The sequence below is a fragment of the Saccostrea cucullata genome, unplaced genomic scaffold (genome assembly GCF_032062105.1).
Source record: "Saccostrea cucullata isolate Sc308-1 unplaced genomic scaffold, CSIRO_AGI_Scuc_v1 ctg42, whole genome shotgun sequence".
Lineage (NCBI taxonomy): Eukaryota > Metazoa > Mollusca > Bivalvia > Ostreida > Ostreidae > Saccostrea > Saccostrea cuccullata.
The window spans coordinates 74,568-94,986 of record NW_026932910.1 but is presented as its reverse complement, the minus strand read 5'-3'; the positions used below and the strand labels follow the sequence as shown (position 1 = coordinate 94,986).

At 33.7% G+C, this 20,419-nt stretch overlaps 2 protein-coding genes across 2 annotated transcripts; one reads left to right on the top strand and one right to left on the bottom strand.

The window, feature by feature from the left end:
• The first annotated feature begins 2,839 nt into the window (after positions 1-2,839).
• On the top strand, positions 2,840-11,586 carry LOC134236452 (DNA repair protein RAD51 homolog 2-like). The gene is made up of 10 exons (XM_062718637.1): positions 2,840-2,948; positions 5,652-5,765; positions 6,145-6,258; positions 6,840-6,976; positions 7,367-7,486; positions 8,033-8,216; positions 8,727-8,781; positions 8,914-9,029; positions 9,883-9,961; positions 11,313-11,586. Exons 1-10 carry the CDS (start codon positions 2,862-2,864, stop codon positions 11,423-11,425), a joined length of 1,119 nt encoding a protein of 372 aa, XP_062574621.1. The 5' UTR covers positions 2,840-2,861; the 3' UTR covers positions 11,426-11,586.
• A 1,132-nt stretch (positions 11,587-12,718) lies between these two features.
• LOC134236434 (pinin-like) lies at positions 12,719-20,314 on the bottom strand. The gene is made up of 9 exons (XM_062718603.1): positions 20,171-20,314; positions 18,785-18,865; positions 18,599-18,661; positions 18,119-18,194; positions 17,771-17,874; positions 17,561-17,636; positions 16,868-17,023; positions 15,921-16,059; positions 12,719-13,849 (listed from the first exon to the last, which is right to left on the bottom strand). The coding sequence occupies exons 1-9, from the start codon at positions 20,287-20,289 to the stop codon at positions 13,182-13,184; spliced, it is 1,482 nt and encodes a 493-aa protein (XP_062574587.1). The 5' UTR covers positions 20,290-20,314; the 3' UTR covers positions 12,719-13,181.
• Between the last annotated feature and the right edge of the window lie 105 nt (positions 20,315-20,419).

Sequence of the window (20,419 nt, the reverse complement as noted above, 5' to 3'; positions counted from 1 at the left end):
TAGTGATAAGCATGAAAATACAGTAGAACACAACTAGAATACAAACAATTGGTGTAGCAAATTATGTATTGTACTCATAAAATACTATATAAATACATACATATGATTCAGTTCAATGTAGTTACTCATTTATAGCTAAAATATTTTTTCTTATATCAGATATTTGACATAAAAATGATGAGAATATTTTAAGAACCTTTTTACAACTAGTTTTCATCAATAGTTTTAACAATTTGTCATTATTATGGATTGTTTGGTTCAAGTTAGGAAAAGTAGATAGTTTTGTTTTGAATATGTTTCTCTGTGCTTCATATTTTGGACATAGCAAAATGAAATGTTTTTCATCCTCAATATCAAGGTTTTGACATACTTTACATATCCTATTCTTTTTATTAATTTCAACATATCTACCTTTTTCAATTTCTAAGTTGTGTGCACTTAACCTAATTTTTGTTAAAAATGATCTATCATGTAGTGACTCTAGTTTGTCAACATAATGAGCACGTTTATTATCAAGACAAAAGTTCTGATAAAAAGACAGTTTTGAGGAGTTCATTATATTTGCATTTTGTTCTTGTAATATTTGATCATGAATGCATTGTTTAATAATGCCAAGCACTGGTTTCATTGACATATTAAAATTTGTTAAATAAGAAAATCCTAAGTTATTAAGACAAGTTTTATAGACCATGTGTTAGTTTCTTTAGTTTTGATAAAGATTTCATGTGCCAATGTATGTTCCATTGAAATTAAATGATCAAGGTATTTGATAGCAAACATAATAATTTTTGATTTGACTGGGAGTCTCCCGAGTTCAGAATAGCAGCCATTATTTGAAGTTTTGCAATGAACTCCTAAGATTTCTTTTAAAAATTTAATATGAAATTTTTCATAAGATGCTGGGTCTGAATTTTTTATGACTAAGTCAATACCCCAAACTTCGCTGCCGTAAAGCAAAATGGGGATTATCATAGTATCAAATAATTTTTCAAGCATTGACAGGAATGATGTAAACCGAGGGATTTCTTTACCTTGAATAATGCTTTTCTGGCTTTATCAACTAACCGAGCTGCAGCAAGATTAAATTTGCCATTACATTTAAGATTTATACCAAGATAACAATATTTGTCGACAGTTTCAATACAGATACCATTAATAGTAAAATGGTTTAAAAAGGTTTTACCATTAGAATTAAATACCAGAATTTTTGATTTGGACGTATTAATCTCCAGCTTCCAATTAACACAATAATTTTCAAGAGTATTAAGGCTACATTGTAGACCATCAGGACTACTTGACAACAAAACTAAGTCATCTGCATATAACAAACAGTGTATTTTTGTGTCCTTTACCAATATCGGATCAGAATTGATACTGTTTACTTCATCAACAATTTTGTTTATGAAAATGTTAAAAAGCAAGGGACTTAATACATCACCTTGTTTGACACCCCTTTCAGATATAAAGGGTTCACTTAACCCCTCATTAAACTTTATTTTGTTCATGGTGCTTGCATACATAGAATAAATCACATTGAAAATTTTCTTTGGAATTTACAGTATAATTAAATAATACAGTATAATTACAGTATAATTAAATAATACAAATCCCAAACGTTTGGTTGAATTTCTCTTAAATTCAGTTGAAAATGACTGAGTTAAATTAGAAAAATTGTATATTAGTAATGACTGGTTTTATTACACTGCTGATTTAAACTTGAGCTAGCTCACTTTACTCATTCATTTATATATCAATAAAAGAGAATTTAGATTAAGCAAAGTATGCAAAGTATAGTGAAAAAAATGCTGATTTCATGGAGCCCTGGCCTAATGGTTAGGCACATCGCATTCATCAATCTATCTAATTTATTGAAGCAAAAAATAGCACTCTTTTACATCAAAGGATAGACCACTCTAACTTCATCCAGAACAATTATTGAGGGCCGCAGGTTTGAAGTGTCTTTGGGAAGGGTGTGAGACCCCAAAAGTGTTTTTTAGTTTATAAAAAAAAAAACTAAACTATCCGCGAACATCCTATCTCTTGAGGTTTGGGAGCACAGGGACTTGAGGACAGGACCCCCCCCCCCCCCCCGATATTCAACCCCAGGGTTAATTGGACATGTTTTGTGGAGCGATTATTTTGGGGGTTTGAAGATTTACCCCTATTGTACACAAGATGAATAAGCGTAATAAATATAATTTGTGGAAAAAAATGTCCAATTAAACCTGGGTTGAATATCGGGGGGGGGGGGTGTTCCTGTCCACAAGTACCTGTGTTTGGGAGGTGTGTGATGTGAACCCACTCTAACCATTTAGTACATTTTTTTCAAATGCTGGAATTTGTCACTATACCTATGACTTTTCACCCCCCCCCCCCCAAAAAAAATAGCGTTCGGAGGGGGGCTAGCATTTAACTCAATCAAAAATTCCATATTAAAACTGCAGTAAAAGACATGTATAAGTTCCCCGGACCGAGTGCTCCATGGGTATGAGTTTTCTTGATTTAAAATTCTTTTTAAAAATTTTAAAAGGAAAAAAAACAAGCTGTGTTTGGCTGACGGTTGAAGTTTCCCAAAGGCAAGTCAAACTCCGAGGTCAAAATTGTTGGTATTCAAAGGAAGGTCGCATCACAAGGAATATACCTGTGGAATATGAAAGCCCTAATACTAACTGTCCAAAAGATATGGCCAAGGTTAAGGGCATAAAAAGTCCAACTTTTCTTTTTTCTAGATCTTATTAGATGCGAAACATTGTCTCAAAAAATTATCCGGATAATCATGATCCGACTGAAAATCCGTCTAATATTTCAGTTCATAATTTACTTCCTGTTTAGAGTTAGCGCCATATTCAACTCGTGTTTTGATGTCTTCGAAAAAATTGCGCCGAATACGATGTCTGACAGGTGAAATAATTGAAAGACTGGCAAAAAATAATGTAAACACGTGCAAGGTACTCATTCAACCAAATTAATTTTTTATTTAAAAATAATTTAACGTATGAAAAATTGAATGAATTGAGTCCAGTCTTCGCGAAAAAGAAAAATCGCCACAGGACATTTGGACAGACAGTTCACACAATTTCACAGCACCAAATGAATTTTCACCCGTCCAAAACTTTAATCATATAATGATCATAACGATGTTAGTTCATAGTATATGAATCAATAAACAGATAACACATTAAACAGGTCCAGCACAATCGCTTGATTCAGCTATATAGCTTTATTAAGCTATTTAAAATAGCTTAATAAAGCTATTTATATGCAGTTTTTAACTAAAACGTTTTTTAGTAAGAAATAAATAAAAAGTCGCAAGTATTTGACTATGCATATATGTGCTTTTGTCTATCAAAAATACAACCTAAATCATAGAAAGTTCTAACATTGCTGTTTTTGAATACTTTTAAGCAAAAGATGAATTTCCATTGTTTGAGTAACTGCACTTTTATATTGAGTGCGGTGAGGCGTGGATAAGTATGATTGCTTCTCATTGTGTTGAACTGTTACCAATCAATTATCCTGTTTGCCATAACTAACCTCCTTTATAATCTCTTGAGGAGACGCCATTTGGTGAGTGATTTTTACATGCATTGTATTCAGAAGAGTTCAAAGTTTAATATTCCCACTGCACCAAGGTGCGACTTTTCGCACATGCTGAAAAAATAAAACATTTGAGAAAAAAGTGTGATAAAATAGCTTAATCAAGCTATTCCAAATAGCTTGATTAAGCTATATAGCTAAATCAAGCTATATAGCTTAATCAAGACATTGTGCCGGACCTGTTAAAAGATTAACTTTTCTTTCCTGGTACTACTGTCCCATCGAAATTTTAGAGACATTGTGGTGGAAGTAGGTTAAAAAAACAATCACAATCAACAAAACGTTTTTAATAATGTGTTTTTATATTAGTTAAAGCATCTATATGATGAAATAGGAAATATATAATTTAAAACCCAACCAAAACGAACCTCGGACAAATGGACTGATTTGACTTGTTAGTGCATCGGACCAATAAGATTTAAACCTGTTTTGTCCTCTGGATAGACTGGGAGTCTCGAGATTCGTGTGGTTTTTCCAGATATTGACAGAGACATAGTGGTATATACATTGTATCTTAATATGTTGATGGTGCAACCGTTAGGGCTAGTTAGAATGATCTAACCAATGCTAACTGTGTCTCGGGACAAGCCCTTACCACAGTTAGAAAACGTTCAATATACTTGCAATGTAGCAAATCGGAGCGGATCCGCTCCGAAATGATTTTGAAGAATACAAAAGGGGTTGAGGTGAAAATAACTACCACATTAATCAAAACAAACCTTTTTGAGATCGAACATGCCTTTTATCCCAAAAAGTAATCCACATGAAGACGAAATTCAACCAATTTTCTCAACAATTTTTCCTGCTTCAAATTTACCTGCCATGTTTACATTCGGTACTCTCTGGATTGTTCGTAGTAAATGCACTAAGTATGAGTTATCGCCCATGTTTATTTGCTACATTACGAGTACAGGGAAAGAATTCTATTGTTAAACCGGGTCGGTAGGACAATATCATTTTAACGATAGAACATTCTATCTAGTTCAGGCGAGCACAGATACCTATTCAGTTTTTATTTGGATCAGACTCGTTAAACGGTATGTGACAGTTGGTGAATTTAAAGACTCTGAAGTCACATGACGTTGTACATGTATGCAAGTTGCTTAGTTGCATTACCAAGAAGAAGCCTGAACAGTGCTGAAAGTTAATGAAGAACGTTTTGTTTACTATTTATTTTCACTATCTATCCATTTAATCAGGGCGAGTTAACTCTTTGTTGAACTTTTGCTGTTATTCTTAGGAGAGTGTAGCTTTAACAAGCCATGCATTATGGGTACAAAGTAACTGCAGAAAAAAATTGTTTGGAATTGGGTCAATGTGCAAGTTCGAATTTCTTTTTGCACTGGCGTTGCTTTAAAAGCTCACAGTGATGAGCGACGCTTTGCTCACTGCGCTCGCTATAAAGGCTGTATTTACTTGATCGTGACAATGAATGTTTTTCATTTGGTGTTTCGAACTATTCAGTGGATAGATTTTTTTATGATATATAAAGATTCTGGGTCAAAGGTGAACAAAATAGAGAGATAGAGAAAATGGCCTATTCCATTTAGACTAAATAAGATTAGAAATGTATAAAAATTTAGAGCATGACCACTGTGCATCCTTTCCATATTTTCTAATTCTCACAATGTCATACAATTTACATACCTCCTCCTTAGCAGTTATTACTGCATGTATTTTAATATGTTTTATTGTGGTACTGTTGGAGGGAGCACAGTTTTACCATCAAAAACACACTTGAAACATTGATCAGCTGCTTCAAACATCAAGTCGCACAAGACATCTCAACTAACTGTGATGTCACATGATGTAACGGAGCTCGTCAGAGCTTACAGAGACAGCCAAACGTCTGGTTGAAACTGTAGACCTAGTGCAACTTTTGACGAAAGACGTAGAGTATTTTCTTGTTGCTTTTAAAGTTTCTACAAACCGAAAGCCTTTTATTTTTTATGTTATTTATTTATTCGCCATTATCGCATGGAATCCTGGTAGCAAAGAAATTCTGGGAAATCAGATTATGTATATTTACATGAAGATATTTGGTTTTGTTTCAGGACGTTTTATCAAAGTCAGACCTAGAGTTGCTGAAGATCCTTGGAGTTGGAATCTTTACAGTACATCAGTTACAACAGCAGTGTTCCTTGGCCTGTGTTCCTCAGTGCTTTACGGTGAGAATTCATCAAGTGTTAGAAATATTAGTTATATTACCAAAAAATGTTGATGAGTGCTTTGTTTTACTTTTAGATTAAATCTAAAAATTGATAAAATACTGTAGTCCTATTGATGATTAATCGGTGATATCTGTGGTGCATCATTTGGAATTTGTAAACTTGTGGACTTTTTCCATTTCTTTTTTGAAATGGCTTGAAGCAGTTATGAAAAATGATTATTTGTGTAATTCACTGCAGCTGGCAGTCTGCACTTAAATAGATGGACATATGTAAGAGCTAATTTGGAAATCCATGAAAGCCTATCAGACTAGTGCCTATTAAATGTTGTTGATTTTTTAATATTAAATACATGTAATGAATATTTTTATTGCCACAGAGCTTAGAGCTGCTTGAAAAGAGAAAGAAAGAACATGCACAGTTTTTCCCAACAAGTTTGTGTGACCTTGATGTTGTTTTACATGGTGGAGTCCCCACGGGAACAGTTACTGAAGTAAGAGAGAACAGTCATTCAGAGTTCAAAGCTCATTTGAGCCAAAACCTCAAGCAAGCTTTTCTGATCAAATAGTGTCTGGCATTTGTCTGACATCTGTTAAGGTTCACTGTTTTAACTATTTTTTTCAGAACCACTGGGCCAAATTTATTCAAAGCATCCTTGGGTAAAATAGTGAAAATTTGCAAGGATTTTTTTTTTTCTGAATAAGAATTATAGGGGGGTCAAAGTCTTACACAGAGCCGATGTGACTCAGATGAGCATTGTGGCCTATGGATATTAAAAAAATGTATGTTTCAAATATGATTATAAAGAAAGGAAATATTCTTATTTTGTGGCTGGATTCATATTTTAGCAATGTGTACATGTATATTGCAATAATTTATGATCACTGTTGAAAGATAAATCATATACTGGGTTATGCTAACTAGAAGCCTTAATTCCATTATTAGTCAAAGATTTTAGATTTGCAAAAAATGCACACTTACAGTATATGATTCTAGTGAAAACCTGATGAGTAGTACATATGGAGATATTTATTTGCTGGATTATGATTTGAATATTTGTGTCCTCTATCGTAGATAGCTGGTCCCTCGGGATGTGGTAAAACCCAGTTTTGTACAATGCTTAGTGTACTAGCCACCTTACCCAGGAACAGGGGAGGACTGGAGGGGAGAGTCTTATATATAGATACAGAGTCAGCATTTAGTGCAGAAAGGTCAGTACTCCAACAAGGGAGGACTGGAGGGGAGAGTCCTGTATATATAGATACAGAGTCAGCATTTAGTGCAGAAAGGCCAGTACTCCAACAGGGGAGGACTGGAGGGGAGAGTCCTGTATATAGATACAGAGTCAGCATTTAGTGCAGAAAGGTCAGTACTCCAACAGGGGAGGACTGGAGGGGAGAGTCTTGTATATAAATACAGAGTCAGCATTTAGTGCAGAAAGGTCGTTTTCCATCCGACGTTTTGTTTTCAGATTTTGTAAAAAGTAAAGTCCATTTTCCCAATGTGTCTATACTACATTGTTTGATGTTGCTTTGGGTATTGAAAGCAATGAAGTATTTATGATATACATGTATTCTTATACACATTAATTGATGTTACAGACTGGTAGAAATTGCTCAGAACAAGTATCCTGATTTGTACAACAGTGAAGATAAGCTATGTGAGATGGCTCAGAAAGTCCTAGTGGATAATCACCAGACATGTGCCTCCCTCATCAAAAAGTGAGTCCAGCACTATTTCTCCTCAAACCTGGTATAGTAATTATGTTAATCACACAGATAAGGACTCATGGTTGTATGATTTCTTTTTGTCAGAAACCTTTTTTGGGGTCAGACTTTGGAACCCTTAATTGAAATTTAAATTAAGATTGTTGCATTTTACCTTAATATTCAAGATTGTAATTTTTGACTATGTCTCAAGTCAGAGGAAATGATCAGGCATTGGGGGACATAAAACTTAGACAAGCTCATTTTTGATCTCAGCCTCACTTTTCCACTGAATATTCCTTTGGTAAAAGTGCGAATGAGATCAAAAGTAAGCTCCTCTAAGTTTTATGGCCCCCAGGCCAGATGAGAGTTTGAAATGGTCTTGTATCAAGTACAAAGGGTAATAGAGTGTATCAGAGGAAAAGAAAAAGACACATGTTGATTTGTATTCTTTAAAAACAAAGAAAAATGCTTGTGTTTAATTTCAGAGCTATATAAATGTAGAATTATGATGTATTCTTCCTTATCCCATGCTGAGTCTCTGTGTTTCTTGTTTTACAGGTTAGAGACTCTTGAAGAAGAAGTGATTTCTCACAAAATCAGACTTATCATTGTTGATTCCATAGCATCCTTGGTGAGAAAAGAGTTCAGTAGTGGTGTGGGCACCAGTTTAGTCCAGAGAACCAACTTCTTGTCTCAACAGGCTGCCCTTCTCAAGTATATAGCAGAAGTGTTCCAAATTCCAGTAAGTCAACGTTCAGTCAGCCTCACCACTGGCGGATTTAGAGGGGGACCCAGGCCCCCCTTTTGTGTCCAAAAAATTACACAATATTTGATAAATCAAAGAACATTGGTGTGACTGTGGGCCCCTACCCTGACCTCAAACTGGTCGGGCCCCCCCCCCTTTTTTTTTTTCAAAATTTCTGGATCTGCCACTGTTCACTGTGTCAAGATAGGTTTAGTGCTTTCAGAAAAATTGTACAACCTTGACATTGTGAGGATAAAGGTCAGTTTGATATCCATGTTTTTCACAGATGTAAATATGCAGGTGATTGAAGTTCTTTAAGCATTGTTCATTTAATTTCTATAATCACACAAAAATTATGTCAAAAAATCGCTGCAAATCTGTTATTTATGGAAGATATTACTTTATTTGGCAAACAAGATACCATAAAATAAATTTCGAAATTCATTTTTAACTGACACAGATTATAGCATGTAGACAATGCTCTTATGATTGAATTTGAATTTGTAGGTGATTGTGACAAATCAGATAACCACACGGTTTAGTCGTCAAGCAACTGAACAAGGTATAAACATATACGCAAGACAATTCAACATTAAGACATGATAGTGAAATTAATAAAACTAAATCTTTAATACGATGTGAAGTTATAACTTTTTCCCAAAACTTCTTATGTTGATTATGTTATACTTTTTAGATGAGGAATCAACAGAGTTCTCAGAGGGGTATGTAACCGTTGCTCTTGGTAACACCTGGAGTCATAATGTCAATACTCGCCTGATTCTGCAGTATCTCAACGATAATAAAAGGCAGGTAAGTGATTGTCTATATTCCTGTTTTGTGCTTGTTTTTAGGTATCAGAATTTGTGAAAGTCAGGCAGGGAAACATGGTTCAATCCCCACCCTCACCCCAACAAAAAGGCTACCATATTATAGTAATGCAGAACTTTATACCTCGATGCTATTGTTTTTGATTGATCTATTTTAGTTTATTTACACTCTTAAAATATTTCTGATGATGTGATGAATATGATATAGTAGTATATTGCACATAGAAATGGAGGTTATCTTACAATCTCAAACTTGTATAAGTAGTGGATTGATATTTTATGACATATTTAACTGATCACTGTTTGTTTGCTTTATCTGTATAGATTTCATTGACAACTTCATAACTGTTTTTGAGCATTAGACTTATGTAGCACAAAAAGAACTGGAATGATATTTCTAGGCTTATATATATGTTCAGTGCACATTGATAGACTTTGGTTTTTACATCTGACTTTGTGACAAACTAGGAGTTTTGTAATTTGGCCTCCTCCTTTTAAAGAGGCTGGGTGGTCGTGGCCATTTTTAGACTATTTCGATCTCCTTTAGAAGAGCTCCATATAAAGATATACAAAAATGATCAAATTTTAAAACTAAAATGTATGAAATTTTTCTTTGTCAAATGATAGTTGACAGCTAAAGATATCAAATCTAAAAATATGTTATATCTGGTGGTTAATTTCTTGTTAATTTGTTGACCCCCCAAGCCTCCTTAACTATGTGTACCAGTATTCCTGACACTGAAAGGCCTACTGCAGTAATGGTGGGCAGAGAAGCAATCCAACAGTAGCTGATGTACTGATACTTCGTAATTGTATACACCTGTATTTTTTTTCAGGTAATGGTGGCCAAATCTCCTGTTGCTCCATTTACTGTCTTCAATTATACAATACAGAAAGATGGAATCATTCAAGATGGTATGGTTAAGAACTTTTTATACGACCGTCTTAAGAGGGGACGTATTATGTTATAGGCTTCATGTCCATCCGTCTGTCAATTCATGTCTGGCTCATAACTTCAATACTGTTAGGCCTAGGATTATCAAACTTTGTCAACTGATACCTCTTGGGTAGACGATGTGTCGCACACAAAAATCCTGTCTGGCTCATAACTAGAAAACTATTAGACCTAGAGCTATCAAACTTGGCAAATGTATACATCTTAGGTAGACGGTGTGTCACAACCTATTTCAAGGTCACTGTGACCTTTAATTTAAGTGAAATTTTTTAAAACCTAAGTCTTTTAAACTTTAAATTTCATAATCCTAAAAAAATGTAAAAATAAAAATGTGTCCTTAATAAAAAATGTTAAATCAAGTAAAAACTTATTTTTTCATCATATACTTTACAGCAATCTTTAACAAATATTAATGATATGAGAGAAATTCTGTTTCTCCCATGAGCATAATTATCAAGCACTGGTCAAGAAGAATTTAGATAGCAGAAATTTGCATGTCAAATTAGAGAGAAATTAATGAGTTTATTGTCAAGAGCTAACTGGTAGCATCTCTGATCAAGCAGCTGTTATCTTTATCTCTTGGGAGTTGGGCAAAAGAATTCGTCTCATAATTGCTTGTGTTAAAGAGTTCTTGATGGCTAGTCTAACTTTCAAGATAAAGATCTTTCAATTGGTGTAATGTAATTAAAACAAATTGATGTTTTAAAATACAGTGTATTATTAAAACTAAATTAATATTGTATAATCAAAAATTATTATGCATGTGTACATTGTATAATTTTTTTTTTATCATTTCAATTTTTATATGATGTATTTGCAAAACAAATTGCAGAGTGTCATGTCTCACTTAGAATTTTATAGTCTAAAGAACACTTTATTTTTGATGTTTTATTAGATTGTAGCATTTTAATCAATCATAAAATAAGCAATAAACAAAGTTGCAGATGAATATTTGTTTAGCTCTAACTCAGTTTAAATTATATGATGTATTATTTGTTATAATTAATACCTACACTGTAAGTGCATGTATATTAGTTGTAATAAATTAATACCTACACTGTAAGTCTTTTAGAGATGTATGTACATGTACATCAAACATGATAAGGAATGGAAAGATCATTGAAATCTGTGTCAATCTGTTAATCAAGGTTACCTGATTTTCTTGCACTCCAACCAATTTATGATTATTGAACAATATTTGATGGGCGTATCATGCTGTGGCGGGGCACTTTATTTATATTGTCATCAATTACATAAAAAATTGTATTGATGGTTAAAATTTGACTTGTTTTGATTTGTTGTAAATTTCAGCCCACGGTGCAGGCGTGTATGCTGGTACAGATCCAGGAGTTCAACAAATCAATGTCCGAACTTCACTGCCATCTCAAACAGATGATTCTATCTCATCAAGGACTTCAAACTGACCTTTATTTCAAGAAATTACCAAATTTTACCAACAGTGTGTTCAAGATGCTCAAGTTCTCTTACAGACAAAAGATGGATTTACATGTACTTCCATGTCTGAAAGTTAATAGAACAGATGAAATAATTTCAGTAATCATAAATGACATGACATGACATGATTTGAATAAATTTTAAATGTACATGAATATTTAAGATTTTTTTTTTTGTATGATGTTCAAGAGAAAATGTATCAAACCTTGAACCGAACCCTTGACCTTCTAAACATGACTTTTACAATTTTGGTACAAGGATAGACACCCATGGGTATAGAGGATGATATTTAAGAACTGCATGATTGTAATACAATGTGCTAATATGACATCTAAGTAAATGGAGCATATGGCTCAATAGACATTCATGTACATTTAGTCCAGAAATTCACAAGTCGCTGGTTCAAGCCTCATTGAGGTCACAATGTGTCGTTACACAACACTAAACTGGCCTGAGATCAGGCCTCGAGACCATAAACGGAGAACACTCAGTATCACTCTTCAACAAACTGCATTGTTTCAGTCCACAGAGTGTGAATAGGTACTAGATTACACTGGAGTAAACTTGGTTTCGCATTCAGGTGGAGTCAATGGCTCATGTATAAGCATTGGCCTAATGAGCCTCATTGTTAGAGGTATGTAAGGGGCACAACTCTTTCCACAAATTTTTTTTTATGCTCGATAGAACTCGGAGAGATTCAAAATTTAACGTTAAGTTTGTTCTTGGTGTATGGTCTTGAGGCCTCAGATCTTTAGCCAGTTGAGCTTGAGATATGTAGAAAATGTAGGGGAAAATGCTTGGTTTCTTTATTGATCATTACCTTTCTTACAGTTTCATTTACATGAAAATATATGATGGGACTCAGATTTGCCATAAATAGCATTTGAATGTACCAGTAAGTACATGTACTTCATTCAAGAAGTGACAACCAAGAAATATTTTAAAATTCTTTTATTTCCAACTGCTGATTGATTTTCATTAACTAGTACATGAACTAAAATGAAATGCTATTGGCCTCTTCCATGTTCAATGCTTTTTGTGAAAACTATTTCTGACATTCTGGTCAGGACACTGTAAAAATTCTTAGCAAATTAACACTTATGATGACCTGACTTTTGCTGTTATTATGTCTCATTATATGTAATCTTTGCATCTATTTTTAAAATTTTTTTTTATCTCTTTTGTAAAACATGAACAGGTACTGTATTCTACATTTTGCCAAATTGCATCAATTTCTTGATTTAAAAAAAAATAACAGTCAATACCAATATTTTTAAATTTATTGTAAATCTTCTTAAATAAAATAAACTTGAACATTAAAATGGAATTCTACATGGCTTTAAATATTCAGTTCAAAATCACAACAGCCTAAACATGTAGGCAAGTTTGAAACTACTATTATGTATTGCCATTAATTAAATACAAAAATGCAATTCAAGAGTTTATTTACAATTGGTCTTTTCCCCAAGGGTTTTTTCAAAATACATATTTTGAAAGTTCTTTTCTGAAAAGCACATTCTTATAATGTCATTTCCTTGATGAGGTCCAGTCAATATTACTAACATTCACGGTTGGTCATGGCTGCTATCACTCTTACAGAATGACTCACAGAACTAAGATTCTCTCTCTCTTTCATTCCCTTACAGACCCAGACACATGCTATACTTACCTTTCCCCTATACTATGAATCCTCATTAAGAACACTACATTCACTCAACACACACCTCACTCATCCACTGCGTCCATTGACGTCCCCTCCTCTCCCTCCTCTGCGTCTTCAGCCATCACGATCTTCCTCTCATCTGTCTCAGTCCTGGTTTCTGGCAGCTGGATGTCTGCCAAATCAGTTGACTCCACCACCTTCTTTGGCTCCGGAGGTTTGACCTCTGACTCACCTTTAGTGCTCTCTTCTTCCTCCACCTCGGGATCATCGTAATTGATCTTCACCTCCCTGGGAACATCGTCTTTCCTTGACTTATGACTGTCCCGTCTGCTGCGTCTATCGTGACCCCCCTCCCCATCACTCTTTCTCCGATACTTACTGGACCCCTCGTGTCTATCAGTGGACGACTTACGTCGCTTCCTAACTCCCTCATCAGAGACTCTCCTACGAGACTCCCCCTCGTGACTTTTCCTCCTACCCTCACTACTTTCCCCACCCTTTCTAGGTGACCCCCTTTTGGAGGATTCCGAGCCTTTTTTGGGACTTGGGTCACTGCCCCGGTCCTTGTGACCTGAGTGACTCCTGCGTCTCAGGTTCTCCATGTTTTCTTTATCGGTTTTCTCCTTTGTTTCTCCCTCCTCCTCACTCTGTTCATGATCCTCAGGAATGTCTTCTGCCATCAACCTCTCTATTTCTTCCTCAAGTCTCTTCTTCCTCTCCTTTATCATTTCTATAAATTAACGTAAGAGGAAAAATTACTAAAAACAATAGACGAATTTCACATTCCTAAGAGTTATCTCCCGTTGTCGGTGTAACGCTCATTTTCCCCACTTTGTCCTTCGTAAGTTACCTGTTAATATTTTTAATCTTCAAAAGTTATCGGACTATTTCGATCTGTACCTGTATTGCAAAAGTAAGAGGCAAGATGAAAAACATAAGGCCACACCAATTTGTAAAGTAGTTCTTCGGATTTTCAAAAATAAAAAGTGAGGCGAGAGGGCGAAAGTTTTTTACAAATATTATTTTTATTTTGGGTTTCAAAATTATGAGGCGAGCGAATATAAATATAATATATATATATTTTTTCTTTAATTAAGTGTGATTTTAAAGAACAAGGGCCTACAAATAAAGACAGATGTCATTTGCATACCACATGAACTTATTATTCTCAACTTTTTTGGATATTTTTTTCAATAAATAAAAATGTGTCAAGTTTCAAACATCTCCTTGGCTTCTATTTCTATTGCTGTGTATGACACGACTTTGTACCCATTGTATTAGGGGTGTGCAATCAAAAAAAAAAAAAAAAAAAAAATCAAGCGCTAGCCCATGGGTTAGTGGCAGCCATAAAGTTCCTAGCTCAAATATAGGGGCAAAAATTAAAATAAAACTAATGTTGAAAAGAAATTAATTGCTGATAAAAGTCAGGGTACTGAAGTAATATTTTTTTAGGATTAAAGTTTAATTTTTTGACACTATCAAATTCAATCATGTATAAATTATTAGGAAAGAAAATTAAAATGAATTTAAATAAATTATCTTCCCTTTATCTGATCATTGCACAATTATGTAGCTCATTAAGAATGAAATTAAATTGATTTTTTTTTCATCTTAAATCATTAGGCCTAAATGTACTAGAAATATATTTTATGCAAGTCACAAAACACTTATCTTTCAGTTGATTGAATGATCGTTAATAATTTAATGAGGTATCTGCATGTATTTACCATAAACAGAGGAATAGAGGAAATTCGGATTAGAAAAAAAAGATCGTTTTTTTTTTTAGTAAATAAGTCAGGAAGTACTGCAAAAACGAATAAGATTATGGAGAATTATTGACAGTAGGAACATGTTGACTGGAAAATTTGGTCGGGAATTTTATAGCAAAATAACGAGTGAAATTACCGGTTGTGTTTTTCATTGTGTGGTTAATTTTTTTTACTACCCCGACGGGCTACCTCTTTGCAGAAAACCTCTAGCCCGACCCTCAAAAATGGTAGCCCCGGGCGTCAGGCGCACCCTTGCACACCCCTGGTACATATGGACAGTTACACAGGCATCGTGCAAAACACCACAAACAGATCTACAAACTTACTAACTCCCGCGCTTATGTCATACACGTTTCGAAGTCTTTTGTGCGTTTGGTGTAAAAAGTAGAAAAAAAATTGTACTCGGATATTTTTGGACGCGCGCGCGGACATTTTTTTTTTAATATTATAATTTTGATTTGTTAAAAATAGAAGCGGCGAATCCGACGAACTATATTAGAAATTGGTATGGCCTAATGAACATATTTAAACATACTTCATTTCTAAGATACTGACACATAAAAATGGTAAGGTTATTAAGGGAAAACAGTGCCTTATGCCGGTTGACCCCTCAAGGGGGAATAACTTTTGAAAATGGGGAAGTTTTCTACAGCCTCAAATTTTTTTTCCAAATATAAAATTTGATCAGTGTTTCAGACATTAAACTACAAAAGTTTAGTGGATGGGTGGGGTTGTATTTATACTGAAGTGCTCCTTTAAAAAAATTTCAGATTATATCAATTTTTACTGTTTTAAAAAACAAATTTAGCCCTTCTGAAATGTGGACCTTACTAATGGCAATTCTCATAATGCAACAAAGTCAACAAAATAAGACCATTTTCACAATCCTGATTGGCCTCAAACTTTGTCTAATGTGCTACTCAATGAATCAAAATTATTATCCCAAATTGTTATAATTAAAATTCATTTTATTTTTTAGCATTTATATAACCAAACTTCCCAGTTTGTTAATGAACACTAATAATTAATTACCTTCTACTGCTTTCTTAGAATCTTCCAATTTTGAAGCCAGGGTTTCATTCATGATTTTTGGCATGTAGTAAATGTGTGGTTTTGCTTTGGTGCGGAGAAAGTTGACCAACTTTTTAACTTCTTTCTCGGACTCTTCATGCTATAATTTAAAGGAAATATTATGTTCAGTTAGGAATCACCTATTATTTTCAGACAATTGTCTCATATAGATCTCATGTTCCTGGAAACACATTTCTAACCTTTTCATATATAAAAGACTTTTTAAAAAAATACAAGGGAGCACTTAACATTGGTTCTTAATACTATGTTAAGGGTGTACAGATAAACATCCTTGTAACTTAATATCCCCACATAAAAAGTGAGATGGGGAGAAAATTAAAATCATAAGTAGATTCTCTATTAATGAATAAGAAATGATATTACAAAATTTTTAAATGAACAATTTCCACTCTCTTATATCTGAGAATCCTTCACTAGGGCTGAAACAATTCATTGAAATATCGATATCGTTCAATATAATTCCTCAATTCAATATTCGATTCACTACCTCAATTTTTAATTCAAAACATTTTTTTATAATCAGGTTAGATTACCCCTTAAAATGACCGGCTTTGTCCTCATTTTGACAGTTTGACACTCAAGAGAGATAAAATTGAGACAGAGAAAGTTTTTGAGCAGGCTGCCGCTGCTAGAGTTGACACAGACAATGTGCCATTTTATTGAACAGAAGCACAATAAGTGCTTTCTTTTTGTACTGTCACCTTCTATGTATCTTTTGGAATCCGAATACATGTTTTCTCTAGCCTAATGATCTGTTTCTTTTTTTTTTTAAAATGTATTGTATTGAAAAAATTGAATTGTGACACAAGTATTACAATACATATTGTATCGTGAAGGGGGTGTATCGTTTCAGCCCTATTCTTCACAAGTGAGGGTGATCTATATACCATATCAACTAGCTCCATTTTCTGCTCCAGTCTCTGGATTTTAGCTTGCTGGTGTTTTCTCTCCTCAAACAATTGTCTTCTTTCCTTAATGATCTCTTCTTTCTCTTGTTTAAACTTATCTTCTAATTTCTTTTCAATTTCTTTCCTATGTGTTTCCTGAAAGTAAAGAAATAAACATTGGGCCAAGCTTAAAAAATCCTTTGTTTGCAGTTGCCGACCTATAATTTTTAGACTGGGTAGGTAGGTAGGCATTCCCTATTTTTTTTTTTTTTTTTTTTTTTTTTTTTGAAAAAAAAAATTTTGCAGACTTTTGTTTGAAAACATAAAATAGAGTTTTTCATTGGCCTTCTATACATGAATAAGCTCCACTCTTGGTATAAACTACTGATTGATAAAGACAAAAATTGAAAATATAACAGTTTCAATATCCCGAAAAATTGGGGAAAAAAATATTACAAAATGGCTAAAAAAAGTTTGGGACGGGTGCATTTTCAGTGGGTCGGTAGGCAACTGCAAACAAACAATATTTTATTTTAGGCCTTATTTAGTTTTTTTTTTCAATATTATTGATCACTATGCTTGACTCCAACTAAATGTATTATGCCTTTTCTCTAAATAAGTTTCAATGTTTTCAGATTCACATTTCAATACAAAGAATTAAGACAAAATTAAGGAATCTATCCTCCTCCTTACCCTATCTTCAGTTTCCTTGGCTTCTGTCTTAAATTTCTGTAAGGTCCCAAGAAGCAATCCAAACATTCTCTTGTTTCTAAATAAAAAAGAAATCAATAATGAAGAAACCAGAGCTTTCAAATTTATCCTCCATGAGGAATTTTTGATTTTTTTGCATTCATTTTTTTAAGGAAGGGGGGCGGGATAAAAGGGGAGATGTTCCTCTGTTACCTGGCTTTGCCTTTTCTGTCTGAACTTTGGCCTTCAATGCTTTCTTTTCTAGATCTAGGTGTCTTAGAGGCAATTACATTCACCACTGAAGACTGAACAGCTGGCTACAAGTCAAAACAGATACAAAGCTCACGATCAGTAGTAAAGAAAATCTATTATTAAAATTTTTAATATAAACTTTCATCTTTATTTTATATGTTGATCAAGAAATGGGGTTTTTCCCTGAAATATATCATATCTTGAATTTAAAATGTACAGAAAGAAATGAATGAGAATTATTTTTCATACAAAGTAAAACTTAAAATTCTGAATGGCCTGATATTCAGACTGACTAACTGGTTCCCTCACCTTGTTGGGCATGTCCTCTTCATCACCACTGTCAGCCTTCACTCGGTCTCGTCCAGCCAAACGAGGCGGTCCCAGCCTGTTTGCAAAAGACAGAAAATTCATTAACTCTGTAGAGATCTTTGATTTTCACATAAAATGCTAGGGATGCGTATCGCAAAAAATTTCTGTATGCAAATCACGATATAGAAAATTCATTAACTCTGTCATTATTTTTCTAAAAAATATGCTATAAAAACAAAATTTTACTTTCTTGAAATTTTTATGCATATAAAATCAATTATGATTTTCACATAAAATGCTCAAAGGTACCATTTTTGATTTTTATTATATGTGTTTTAAGTGGAAAAGCGACAATTTTTTTTTTCTGGAGACAACCAAGTCAGTTTAATATAATGAGAGATAAGACTAAAAATGTGAAGACTGTGAAGAATTGATTTAGTTTATTTATTGAAATTTACCTTTAATATTGTTCAACATTACCTTGAAAAAGCAGTTCCAATGACTCTTCGCTTGACTGGAGGAGTATAGGTTTCAATTTCTCTCCTGTAATAAATCCAAAGGTTATTTGAAGATAACTGTACTTTTAAATATATTTCCTTTTTTTTTAAATGTATGATTACAACATTGAAATAGAAATTAATCTGCTGAATCAATAATAAAACAAACCTGGCTTGGTTGAAAATTCGCTCATTACCCCTAAGATCTCCAGATGCAGATACCACACGTCTTCGAGGCCCAGAAAATGGTCTGCAAAAACAATTATGATCACACTGAATCAATAAACAGTTACCATTTATTTTGCTAATGCTTACAAGACTTTTTTTTTAATCTGGCAAGTTTCTAAATTAATTCTCTGTAAGGCAAAAGCCTGTTCCAGGAGTTCAGAGTACTGACTACTCTGTATTTGACATCAAGTGGCATTCAGAACAACATTTTCTAGGATGTATATTTCTTTTTTATTGATATATTGAATAAACAATCCTGATGAGTGTGACTAAAATGGGTAGCGAAACCCGGGCCGGGATTTTCGATAACGAAAACCGGGTTTTTGATAATCACGAAATAAATACTCATTCTTTCTTCATGAAATTTACGGACATAGTTTATTATTCTAGGATTGGCCTTCGCTGAAAGTTTTAGATCAAAATGTTGTGTTTTTTAATGATTATCACAGATTGTCCTTTTCCAAGTGACTTTTGCAATTACTCATTTTGGCGATTTAAACTTAATTTCGGCAGCATATTTACAATTATTTCATTTGGATCTTTGAAATTGAACTTACACTACCTAAAACATTTAACTGTTGCAGTAATAAATCACGATTATTGAAAATATATGCATTTTTTGATTACCCGGGATTGGTCGATCTTCACCCGGGAAAAACCTTTTATTTCCGAAATACTTATCAGATAATGACATATAATTGAAATATAAATGACTCTTTTTTGATTTGCATATTTTTATTAATTTTTTCCAATTTATTTCTTAGATGTATCTCGGTCAGGGACTGAAAAAAAATCTACATTCTTTCTCTGGCAATCCGAACCAATTTGTCTTGTTTTGACCTGTCCCGGGTTTATAAATAATGACAAAAACCCTAATAATCGACATTTAATTTCATAATTAATGAACAATTTAACTATTTGAAGTTAATAAAAAACCAATAAATGCAAATATCACAAACACTTTCGATGCATTAAGCTTAAAATCGCCAAAATGAGTAAACCGGGCTCGCTATCCATTTTAGTCACCTGGAAAAGGACAATCGGCGATAATCATCGAAAAACAAAACATTTTGACTTAAAATTCTCAGCGAAGGCAAAACCTATTTATAAACTATGTCTGTAAATTTCGTGAAGAAAGAATGAGTATTTATCTCGTAATTATCAAAAACCCGGCTCTCAGTTTTGAAATTCCCGGCCCGGCCCGGGTTTCGCTACCCATTTTAGTCACACTCCATCCTGATAAATCACCTGAACCTACCAATCCAAGGGGCGTCATAAAACAAAAGTAGAACAATTACTAATGCAAATAATCTTAAATATATATAACCTTCTTTCTGTTGGATCTCTTCCAGTCAATTTCTTGATATTTTCATCTACACCTTTCAAATTTTCCCTTGCTTTTGCAATCTCACTTTGCAGAGCTGAGACACCACGCACCTCCGCCATTTTTCCCACTTTGTTTTAATTAATTCGTACATGTACCAAAAATATTATAAATGGGACCTTTTTTAATTATTGGTTTTATATTATCTTGGATCTCATCAAATTTGTTTTCTCGAAATTATTAAAATGACAA